Source organism: Ictalurus punctatus, chromosome 2 (genome assembly GCF_001660625.3).
Source record: "Ictalurus punctatus breed USDA103 chromosome 2, Coco_2.0, whole genome shotgun sequence".
In the NCBI taxonomy this organism is placed as follows: domain Eukaryota; kingdom Metazoa; phylum Chordata; class Actinopteri; order Siluriformes; family Ictaluridae; genus Ictalurus; species Ictalurus punctatus.
This window is the reverse complement of record NC_030417.2, coordinates 28,142,987-28,155,804: the sequence shown is the minus strand read 5'-3', so window position 1 is coordinate 28,155,804 and position 12,818 is coordinate 28,142,987. Positions and strand designations below refer to the sequence as shown.

The 12,818-nt window shown below is 43.0% G+C and overlaps 1 protein-coding gene across 7 annotated transcripts in view; it reads right to left on the bottom strand.

The window, feature by feature from the left end:
* The window catches only part of baiap2a (BAR/IMD domain containing adaptor protein 2a), an 86,580-nt gene that overhangs the window by 51,021 nt on the left and 22,741 nt on the right, over positions 1–12,818 (bottom strand). For all 7 annotated transcript variants that reach the window (XM_053674954.1, XM_053674950.1, XM_053674941.1 and 4 more), the window contains exons 2-3: positions 4,037–4,112; positions 667–753 (exon numbers count right to left, since the gene is read on the bottom strand). In XM_053674954.1, the coding sequence (XP_053530929.1) occupies positions 667–753; positions 4,037–4,112 (163 nt within the window). The remainder of the gene's footprint in view (positions 1–666; positions 754–4,036; positions 4,113–12,818) is intronic.

Here is a 12,818-nt window from a genome sequence, read left to right as displayed (position 1 = left end):
GCTCCATGAGAGGCTTTTTAAAAACTAAAATCACCGGCTGCCAGGTCTGACAAGGTCCCTCAAGAGACCCAATTGTGCAGATGTGGCTTTCTTTTATGGAATGAAGCCATGATGAGTCCAAACTCTCGAATCAGAATCTCGCCCACGCTCGGTGACGGCTGGGAAATGAGAGAATTCACTCGAATCTCTAAATGTTCAATCAGTGGGAGAGCGGATCAGGCTGTGAATACTAAATGATCACTGAGGACCTGAGCAGCAAACAGGGTATGAGTAACATTCCCGAGGTCCCACATATACAAGCTAAACAGAACCAAAGCAGTACTGGAAAGGTCTTTCCTAGGGAGAAATAACATTTTCGGCTCCAGGGGGGGAGAAATCTCCATTTTTGCTTTTTTGAACTAATTGATGTATGACCGAATTCCAACATAGCATTGGGAGATTTCTAGCCAGCTGTATCCACCCCATCACCTCCACCCCACGCCGTCCGACAAATGCACAAATATCAGTGTACAAATACATTTTCCAAAGAGAGAAGTTCATTCTCAGCAGACCTGACATTTCTGCCTAAGCATAAACAGCTAAGCAGCATCTCACACCATGTTTCAGTTTGTCTAGTTGTGCGTTTGCAGGCTCATGGCCCAGTGAGACCGGGAGAAACAAACTTACCTAGGTCTTTGGATCCCTGGCTCTCGCTGGCCAGCTCGCCCATCCTCACCAGAGTGTCGAAGTAGCCCTTAGCTGCAAACGTCACCGCTGTAGAGGAAACACAGTCACAGACGGAGTGTGTAACAGAAATAATACACTAATAGTCAACTTCATTATTAACACTTCCTGCTGGTTGTGTGAAAGCACTGCTGATGCAAAACACATTATGGCTCTTCAATCACCCTGCTGGAACTGCTGCTCAGCCTCGGCGCTGCACGGGACAAGCACACGGCTCAGCACTCGGCTTTTAAAGGAAGGACATTTAACGACTGCACCGATCGCACACACATACACCTCGCATCATACAGGACTTAAAGGATCTGCTGCTAACATCTGGGTGCCAGATACCACAGCATACCTTCAGAGGTCTTGTGGAGTCCGTGCCTCGATGGGTCAGAGCTGTTTTGGTGGCACAAGAGGGGCCTATGCAATATTAGGCAGGTGGTTTTAATGTTATGGCTGATCGGTGTACACACAAAACAGAAACGGGTACACAGAGGCACGAACAACACACAAACACAGCTTCAAACACCACACTATCACACAAATACAGAAACAAACACGGACTCAAAGACCACACACACACACACACACACACAAAAGATACATACATACATACACCACACAGACCACAGACCTTGCACACAATCACACGACACAAACACACAAATACCCTCACCCCCACACAAACACACACACAGTGTGCATGCCTCATTGACCAACAAATCATCAACACGAGAGATGAGAAACAATAGATCATTATCACTGCTGCACAAAATAGCACGAGACAAAAAGACGGAGTAATCAGTCGTGACTAGTGCTATGCTGGGAGTCGTACTGGCTGACTGATGTGCGCGTGCACGGTTCTTACACAATTTTGTGCACACCACAGAAAGCCTTTTCCTGCCTCTGAAGTCACTCGGCCCCGCTCTTCATCCTCCTCCCAGTACTTTCGAGTCAGTGGTATAGTAATTTGCAGGTATTGCATCAATTCACTATGAGACGCAGTGCTCACGTTCCAGGATGACTAGACGACTACAGCGGGTCACTGATCAGACTGGCCAGCTGCTCCGTCTATACAGAAACTAGGGCAAGCACCATTGGTCGTTCTGCCTCTGTGTGTGTGTGTGCGCATGCACAACTGTTCAGAACTCATTTGTAGAGAGTTATGCTGAAATGCTTCTCGACAGATGGGACCGGTGCCTGCGGATAGCTGCGGGTCCTCCTCTGGAAGACGCTCTCTGAATCAGTGCTAGCAGCTGGAGAGAGCCACATGTTCATATGCTGCACTAATTAAATCATAATCTATAGCAGCCCATCATTCTGTAGGACCATCTCTACAACCTTCCCTCATTTCTTTCCCAGACATATAAGGGGAGACCCTCTTGGTCGCCGGCGCACATGTCGAGTGGTGATTAGCTGACGGCGCATCTGAACGCTCGGAAGATCACGAGTAATCTTCTTCCAGTCTTTAGCGCTCAGCCTCAGAGTGGCCTGACATTAAGCTCCAGGTTCACGGGTGTCTTCCTGTAAATTGCTCTTTAGAAGCCTGGGTATATGAACCCAGACCATCTTCTTAAACGGTATCCTGGCTCGACCTTGAGCCTTCGCGCCTCTGGTGATAGTCCGCTCTAGATCTTGGTGCTAGTTGTCCTAGGTAGTAACTTTTCCAGAAGTGAGGCCATAAAGAATAGAGCTCCCGCTTATCCTCAGTCCCGCAGTACGTCTCTCACGGACCAATCCGCTGAGCAGCGCTAATGCTCCCAGGGCTCTTTGGAGGGATTTATCCTCCTGTGTGAGTGAACTCGGTGAAAGTTTGCAGCGAGAGAAGTCAATCTAATCATGTGCTAATCTCTACATAGGTTAATATTGATGCACTCATTCTAATATTGTATCATTTCTATAGTAAGACACGACGATACTTCAAGTCTAATAATACTAATAATAATAGGATGAAGAAAAAAAATCATTTAAACAAATAAAAAAAATCATTAACACTTATAGAAGGAGTCTCGAGTGGCAGAGCTTTGGAACAGTCAGTAGGTTTCCTACTACACTATTGAGGGAGGAACGGCTTATAAACTTCATAACATTAAATACATAAATAAATAAAACGATTGTAAAATTCTCAAACAATGCTTTGGTAGGATACTTCAGGACACGCCGTTGTTGGAAAATTATCCGTCCACTTCGCAGCACACCCTGCCGTGTTTTGTTTCTTACTTATCTTCCTGAAAGGGAACTCTTTCTGCAGTGTAGAATCCTGCAGCAATGGCTTCCCTCTGAACCTGTACCGAGTCGACTGCTGCAGGTTATGAAATGGTACGTGCAGAATAGTCGGTTCACAGTTTCACATATTCAGTGCCGTTAAAATGATCAATCTGTGACGATTAGGGGTTACGTGGCTTGTTTTTCTTGTGCGGCTTGAGGATTAGGTAAGGATTAGGAATGCTTACTGACTGTCTCGGTTTCAAAAAATGAAATGTGGCAGAACTTCAATACAGGACACTACAAAAATAATAATAATAATAATAATAATAAACGTTTGATCATTTATATAATGTCGACAAAAACTGATTTTTTGTGTCATAAAAAATAATGTTTTTTATAAAATATTATAAAATATTTACATTGTATTTACATGTCTATAATTGAACCCTGTCTCAGAACAGCATTTATCGCCATATCACCCAGCCTTAGGTGATGGTCATCGAAGGCTGCGCTGAAATCTCTTTCATGTCAGAGAACAACCTTGCACAATAGCATACGAGATCATTTCTCACTGGAGAAAATGCCTTTTTTTTTTTTTTTTTTTTTTTTTTTTTTTTTTAAATCACATCACAGAACCACATCTTTACTCCAATACAGGTCTATTCATCATTCTCAAAAGGTATTGTATTCCAAGAGCTGCTTGTCATTATATCAGAGATTAGGAGAAATAAATGAGCCAGAATGGAAACGTAGACACTGATGGCCGATTATCTGGATCTTAAAAGCTCAACCGATACGGAAAGTCTTCCCGGCCGCGTCGCCGCTCATCCGCCGACGTTCTCAAACATGTAGTGTGCATCGTTTTCAATCTGAAAGGCCTCGGCAGAATTGGTTTGTGTGTCTCTCTCTAAACAACTCGGTGGTACTGAAGGACCCGATGGCTGAGCTGGAGCTGATAAGGATGATTGTGGCAGGATGATAAATTGAACGGCGTTGTTGTCATGACGGTCTTTAAAAGAAGTGGCGCGAGCAGGAGGTTGAGAGGCGGGAGGCGCTGGCTGGCTGCCCAGAAGGAGCGGCTAAATGAGGACAGAATGGGAGAAAATGGTGCCGTACTTACTGGAGAGAGCTTTCTCGTAGTTCTTCCCCATGGCAACAAAGTTCCGCAAGCAGGGGTTGAACTGCTCCATGATGGTCTGAAAAGCACAGGGAGAAGAGATTTGCTCGTCAGTAATGCTAACAGCAGCACTAGAATGAATACACAATGAAAAGTACATGGTTCATCAGCATATATCCTTGGAGGAACACGTGCACACGGACATACTGGCTCAGTCCCAAATTCAAGAATTCACATTTTTTTTTAGTTTTTGCTAGGACTGCTTTAACACGTACATCCTCGGTGTCCGAAAAACTGTAGAAGCAACGCAAAGAGGAACGCAAGACTTGAATAAAACAACGCAAAAAAGTAACTATATCTCCAATATACAGATACAGGACTTCGATTCGTTTCGATAGATAACGCTTTTAACGACGACACACTGTCACAAAGCAGCTTCCCAAAAAATCCGAATGTAGATTTATATTTAGATCCCTAATGAGCGAGTCAGAGGCGATGAAAACACGAGGAAGAAGCCTTCAAGGGAAGCAGACTCAAAAGGAGTCTACATTAATCATCGTTCTTTCCCGGTTGTATACTATAAAGTGGAACAACGCTCAGTGGTAAAAGGACCCGTATGAGCACTGATGGTCTTTATGATTACAGCAGCAGTTCAGAGGTACAAGTCTACAGTATCCAAGTGAAATGATCAACTGAGGAAAGAGGGTGAGATTTGGCAACAATCGTGCAAGCATCCAACGAACAGAATCCGCTCGTATTCCTCCCCAACCTCGACCCCACTGCGCATTGTTGTGACACGTACGCATCATGCTATTCGTGTACGTCTGTTCCCGAAGGAGGCAACCTGCCGCTGACTGTGAGGGTGGAAGAGAGAAACCTACAGACGCCTGTGAACCAGTTTCCTGAGTTTTGGAGTCGGGTGACGTTGGAGAGATAACTAGGATGTCTTTTACGCTTAACATTTATGTTAAAGTGTGAATATCTCGCGAGGTGGAAAAGGCGAAACGGAAAACCCCTCTAAGCACCATTCTGAAAGTGACCAACATGAACACGCCCCTTCACATAATCGTGGAGCTGAAGCTCAGCTGTGCAGGTACCTGTCATAACACTCACAGCTCTGTCCCCTTTTCCTTCAGGCCTTTCTCCAATTAGAGCGGCAGCAGTGCCAGGGCTGCAGGGTTAACCAACTTCCCGAGCTGAGAGTACAGCGCACTGCCGTGTTCCTCCCTCTTGCTCCCGTTCTCGCACAATGACTAGATCGATATTCTACCTCCATTATCCCTTCTCTGTACCACCCAAACGGAACAAGCGCTGCAAACATGTGCAAACATGGCTCAAGTCCTGATCTTACCTGTGTGAGGTGATGGTCAGCTGTCTGACTCACTGTGCTTTCTTTATTTAGTTTTTTTTTTTTTTTTGAAATCAGGCAACTACATTGATATTTTGGGATGAATGGCCGTACACAGGCAGTCTCTGGAGTCTAGTAATGACTACAATGAAAATTCTAGGTTTATAACTTACTCCTCATTTTAATTTTAAAAGTTTGTTTCCCCAATTTGGTCACCTGCCACTGTCAACGCAGCACCCACCATCAAGCTCTCTCCTATCAAATAACAGCTCCCAACTGGGGAGGATGAAGGCTAACATGTGCTTCCCCTGAGACAAATGAAGGCAGCCAAGCACATCTTTATGAACTGCTGCTCACGTTGCGTCACTGGGTGGCGCAATGCTTTTGGAGGAAAGCTCAATCCGCCTTCTTCGGCAAACGTGAGCTCACAAATGGACGTGATTGGCTAGTGTTGGGCTGGCAGCTGCTAGCGATAGGCCGCTTTATCCTCGGGTATTAAACTAGCGATCTCCCGATGACAGGGCGAAGACTTTCTGGAGATCCAAATTCATTGCTTTGATCCCTTGGGTCATGATCATTACTAGGTCACATGGCTATTACATGTATATGTGCTGTACCTGTGCTAGAAAGTCCTTTTATACACTGTCTATATTTCACCATTCTGCAACTTCTTAAACTCACAATACTCTGTTTTGGGGTTTCTTTTCAGTACAATAGGAAACACGATCAATTTTATTTATTTATTTATTTATTTTAAAAAGCACAAAACCTCTTTTCTCACAGGATGTAATGGAATCTTTACCTACATGTCAATTCGGATGAGATATACATTACCTAGGGTTTAGGGATGGATGAAATGGACTCAAAACTACATCACGATATTTTATGGTATTTATTGCGATAACGATATAAATACAGTGCCATTCGCCGCCGTTTCTAGCTATACGTGACGGCTACATGCAGTATTGAGAACCTCAGAAACACAAACATTGATCTAAAAGTAAAACTGATTTTCAGTAAGCAAAAAAAAAAAGTTCCAGATTGTATAGGTAGCTCCTCGTTTACTGATAAACTCCTCCTCGGCTTCACGTCCGCCTTCCGCCGGACTCGTTTTCGCTCTGCATGCGAGCTACGAATGGGTCGCAGGCCGTCGCACACAAACACGTCATCAACTAGGCTTTATCGTTATCATCGCGACAAGACACTCTTATTGTGAGGTGAATTTCTACTGGTAGATGATGTCACCCATCCCTACTGGGGTTATTTCCACTGGTCATTTTAGAGAAGGTCAAATACAGAACAATCTTTCCAGCACAGTCCGTGTATAAAAAAAAAAAAAAAAAATTAATTCTTGACATGACCGATTCAGAAGTATGCCACATACGACATTTATTTCACAGCCTGCTTTGTATACACCAAATGACGAACGATATTTAGCCAAACGTTTTTGAAACGTTTGCCTTATTTTTCATGATGTTTTGAAAGCAGCAAGTTGTTACACTAGAAAGATTCAAACTTAAAATGCAGTCTAGAAAAAGATTTATATAGAATCAATTTTACGAATACCTTCAATCGAAATCAAATCAAGAGAATCCCACCCCTACTCGTGATACGGCTTTCCAATGGAGCGGCTCAAAGCAAGCGGAACCCGGGCTGGAAATTTTGTGAACGCAGGCGTGCAGAGTGCCGAAACAGAACAGAAATAGACCGTAAACCTGAGTGCTAGCTGCATCCTTAGTACACGTCGATGGGTTGAAAAATAGCAGGTCAAAACCCATATTGGATATGGGGAGCGGAAGATAGATTTGAGCCGAATGGAGTTGGCTGATTTAGGTCAGGTATTTATAGATACTAGACGACTCGATGCTGCTAGTTTATATTAATGTTTTACGATGCAGGTTTCGTTAACAGAGGCGTAAATCACAAAGATGGTCACCTGTGGATGAAGGGGTAGAGCATACTTACTGTGAGGCATGAAAGCAGGCTCGTTCCTCTCTGCCTTAATGGACCAGAGAGCAAGGTCACCTTGAAGTTTGTGCACAGCTCGGAAAGTGGGTCTGGCCCTGACGGGGACAATGAAGCCTGGAATGGCTCAGCAAATCAGCACACTGAGGAGAGTGCTTGAACAGAGCAGAAGAGCGATGGAGAAAAGGATGCTGGATAAAAACAACATTTCTATGACGGGAGACTCCCCCTGAATGACCTCCTTGCGCAGATATTCTTACCCCAACCCCAGTCTGAGCGCACAGGAGATACTATCCAATTATTTTTTTTTTGGTCTTTGGGATGCTTTCTAGTGTTCGACCAGGAGTGGTTCTATTTATATTGAAATATTTTACTGGCAGATTCCAAAATCAACAGTGACCATGTTGTCATTACCATAATCATTTTACATTTAAGAAAACTAGTACAAGATGAAGTGTTAAAGAGGATATGAAGAATAAGAATAGTGAGGTAGAACACATGTATACCTCTATACCAATCATGTAGCAGCAGCACAACGCATAAAAGCATGAAGATGTCCATCAAGAACTTCAGTTAATATTCACATCAAACATCAGAACCAGGTGGGCTGGCTTGAGTATTTCAGAAACCGTTGATGATCTGGGTTTTTCCATGCACAACAGGCTCGAGAGAGTGTACAGGATGGCGCGGAAAACAAAAAGCATCCAGTTAGAGGCAGTTCTTGGAACAAAAGTGCCTTGTTGATGATTAGATAGCTCTGAGGCCAGATCTGTTTCGGCTGATAGGAAGGCTACGGTAACTCGAATAAAACTCGAACGCATCGCAGAATGCACAACGCATCGAACCTTGAGGAGCGCCACAACAACAGAACACTACACTGGGTTCCACTGCGGTCAGACAAGAACAAAAATCTGACTCTACAGTGGACACACACTCACTGAAACTGTACAGCTAAAAATTGGAAACAAATTTTTAAATTTTTTTTTATTTTGTGCGAGTGTAAATATGAATATAACAATAGCTGTGTCTTAATAGGATACGTATACGTATTTTTCGTGTTTAATCGCCTTTAATCATTTTCATCTCTGCAAATCGTTACCCAAATGTTATTATTAAAAAGAGCCTTTCTTGATTTTTTTTTTTTTTTTTTTTTTTTTAAACTCGAGAAAATAAAATATAAGAAGAGGGGTCGCACTGACAAGTTTTTTTCCTGCTAGTTTTTTTTTTTTTTTTTTTTTTTTTTTTAATAAATGGTAACGCTTTATTTAAAAGCACTTCCCACTTGATTTTTTTTTTTCCCCTGTTGTTGGATTTTGCAATATATAAATAAGCAGATACAGATATTGGTCAGCCATGATGAGTCGGTGGTGGGGGTTGTTCAGTTGATTGTACTCTTTAATTTTGTTTTTCGTTTCTACACTCTGTATGCATGCATATATGTGTGTATATGTGTGTATATGTATGTATAACAAAAAATGAGAATGGTATTGTATCTATATGACAGGAAGTACGTTTTTTTCCTCAATAAAATATGGGGGGGGGGGGGGTTATTGAAGCCCACGCTAAAAATAGCTCATTATTTGATATTTGCCCAATATTCAGCAGAAAAATCCAGAAATGAATGCAGTAACTTATCAGTAACCCAGACAGACTGCCTTCATTAATCATCTTTATAATGTTATCAATGTTAAAAGCCACTGCCTGGGAAAACTGCCCAAGAAATAACTTTCTTAAAAAAAATTTTTTTTACTGTGTACCTTTACAGCCACAACATTATATTACAGCATTTGGCAGACGCTCTTTTATCCAGAGAGATTTACAATTATCTCATTTATACAACTGAGCAGTTGAGGGTTAAGGGCCTTGCTCAAGGGCCCAGCAGTGGAAGCTTGGCAGTGCTGGGATTTGAACTCACGACCTTCTGAGCAGTATTCCAACTTCATAACCACTGAGCTACCACTTCCCCTAACAACATCCTCACTGAATGTCTGACGCCGTGCCAAGTTTACTTCGCCGTCAAAACATTAGTCTGATGCGCATCCCACCACCCGCCCTCACAATGATTTTAAGTATATTAACGTGATGAACATGAACTCTGTTTACACTTTTTTTGCACCAGGTGCACACTGCAACTCAAAACACACACACACACAAATGTATGTGCACAATCAGATAAGGAAAGTCAAGGATACAAGTGTTTATATGGGCGTTTTCTTCTATTAGCAAGGACAAAGTAGCATGGGTGCGCAAGCAGATTTCCTGTCCAGGCTACTAATTTGTCCACCCAAAAAAAAAACCATTTTCCTTATGGTAGCTGCTCAGCGGATTAATAGGTTTAACGACCAGGGAATGACGAGCCCCACTCCTTACTGCCTTTTACGAAAGAAGCTGTGAACGTTCATTTGGAAAGAAAGCCATGTTTAAACTTCATAGATTTGTGACGCATCCTGAATGCTGCAACTATAGCATGGGCTGCAGTCCAGGTACAATCTGCCTGATGGTAGACCAGTTTGGTTTCTGAGGCAGGAACCTGCAGGTATGTAGAAATACTGAAGAACTAAATAAAATAAAATTAAAAAACAAAAAAAGCAAAGCTCATTTACGCTTTGTCCACTCCCGATAAGGATAATTTGATTATACCGATATTTCATTCTGATTGGAACTATCAATCCATTTTCCACACCGCTTACCCTACACACTACGCACATGGTGGGAGACACCCTGGACGGGGTGAAAACCCATCATAGGGCACAACTGCATGCACATTCACACACTATATACAATTTAGATATACCGATCAGCCTACAACGCATGTCTTTGGATAGGTACCTGGAGGAAACCCCCGAAGCACGGTGAGAACATTCAAACTCTGGTGGAGGGTGGAAGTAGGATATGAACACCCAACCCTGGAGGTGTGAGGCAAGCTTGCTAATTGTAATGTGTGTATATGTGAGAATTAACTGTTTATAACATGCTTTGAATCCATTCGATATGATATACACATGGTGTAAAGGCAAATAATGGAGTAGTAAATAATGCGTCTAATGAGTTTTGAAATTTCTCAAAGACTCATATGAAAACCACTAAGCCACTGTTCCCTCACTGCATAACCCGGTTACCTTTATTCTGATTGACCGGTACGTACAAGCACTTTGTAGAAGTATTAGGCTGTATGTAAATACACACGTTATATAAAATAAACCATCACCCAAAGTCACAGTGAGCAGCGTGAATACTAATTGAACCTCAGACAGGTCTTTGGAACAGTGGGGGGGGAAATGTAGAAATCCCACAGAGTACCTCGGGTTCAGACTGAATATTAACGAGACCTATGACGGTTCTCGAGAACACTTGATAAAAAGACATTGAGAAGTAGCACAAAGTACGTGGTGGTTTTGTATTTTTAAAAAAAATAATAAAAAAAAAAACCCCTTCAACATGAGCTAAAATAATTATTGTGGGAATACCACCTGCAGGATTTTATTTATTTATTTATTTATTTATTTTAAATGGGGCTCAATAAATGTTGATCTTGTTCGATCCTTTCAAGATCATCATTAGCTCAGCCTGATATCGAATAAAGGGCAGTGATGTGGAGAGGAGGAGTGTGCGCGCCAGTCAAAACAGCGATGAGCAGCACGTCAGTAAATCTCCCAGCCATATGAAAGACCCCTCCATGTCTGCAAGGGGGCTGAGAGGTCTTCAAGGTCTTTTTCTTCTCCCTCTTCTACGTTCTTCCTAGGTTTGCTGCTAATGCTTTTCTCCCGGTCCTTCCCTCCCGAAACAGGCTGCATGCAAAACACTCCAGTTTTAACAAGCTTTATCGGAGGAAGAAGAAAGAAGAGAGGGAGAGAGAGGGAGAGAGAGAAGGTGGGAGGTTTACATAACAGGCAGCAGACTCCATGGCAGTACTCCTGTTATATGCTCATACAAACGCCCTGAGCTTCGGTTAGAACAGTGAGGGGGACGGCAGCCGCGCTCCGCTCCCTGCTGAACAAGATGTGCAAACACACACTCGCGCTCTTTAACAAAGAGCATCATTATCTCGCCCAGAACATTTGCTGGCATCACCATGGCTAAGAAACGATTTTCATGTGACATAGGTGTAATATGAATTCCGTGAGCTTATGAATCAAACGTGCTAGAATTCATGGCGCGCTTAAGGGGAGGAGGTGGAAGCAGGGTTTTATTCTCCATATTTTGTCTGCGTTGCTAAATTTATCATCCATCCCAGTCCTCTTGTGCTACATCTGCCAGGCTAATTGCAGGAGCTAATTGGAACCCGAGGCCGGCAGGCACTTCGGCGGAGAGCTGGGTTATTCCTGACTCGCGTTAAGGGGGGCATACACACCATTTCTACTTCAGTGACATGGCAGGAAAGCTGAAAAAATAAGCCAAGAGAAAGGAAAAAAAAAAAAAAAGATAAGGGAGGAGGCAAGTACATACACAAAAAAAAAAAACTACAAGCTGTGTGTGTGGTTTTTTTTGTTTGTTTTTTAAGAAGTCACAGCAGATAAAGAACACCGTGTGCTCACCTGCAGTCATGCATCATGCAGATAGGTGATTTCCTCGCTCTAACAGACTCTACCTACTGAACCTAGTCATTAACTGATGAGCTGAAGCAGGCGTGTTACAGTTAAATAAGCAAAAGGTGCTATATTAAAGATCTCTAGAATCACACACAGACTGCATCCAAACTCGCCTACTGGGACAGTACCTACTTCATTCGATTCCGTGCCTACTGATCAGCCATTGATACAGTATGTACTGATCAGTACGTGTGTAGTATGAACACAATCCGGACATACTACAGTCGCGATGTCGGCATCGTCATGTGACCTACAACTTCAAAAGAGCCGACGTGCTCTCTTCCACCATTTTTGATTCGGACAGCTCTTCCGCACCAGTCCCGTTGCCTTAAGGCTAGTGCCGTGCGATTAATCGAATTTACAATTTTGATCACGGCCTCCGACGACTGAAAACAAAATAATCGAGATAATGAGATTACAGTGCCGCATTGTGACGTTTTGCAACGTTCTCGTTTTGTCTTCTTAAAAACCGTTCGCCATTCTTCTTCACAGCGGCACGCTTTCGCCCCTCCCTAGAAGGCCGAACTCACTCCCCGCCAAGCTGTGGCATTTTTAGTTCAGCTCAAGCCTAGATGACAGGAAGAGAGCCTTCGGTCGACAAGAAAAGGTTAAACCAGTTCAGCCGTTTGGAAACAATTTGGTTTCAAAGAGTCCGACGTGGATCAAAAAGAAATAATGTTTGTTAACACAGGAAAGCCCATTTCCTCTAGAGTCATGACAGCTGGTCTAAATATGCTCATTTCCTTTCAAGAGCTCACTAAACAGTGTGAAACAGAATTTCATTGGCTAAGGAAGTTTAAAGTTCATTTCTGGCGGTGCGATTCGCCGAAATGCGTCACGTGACGTGCTCCGCCTGCCTACAAGAGAGACATCAACACAGTAC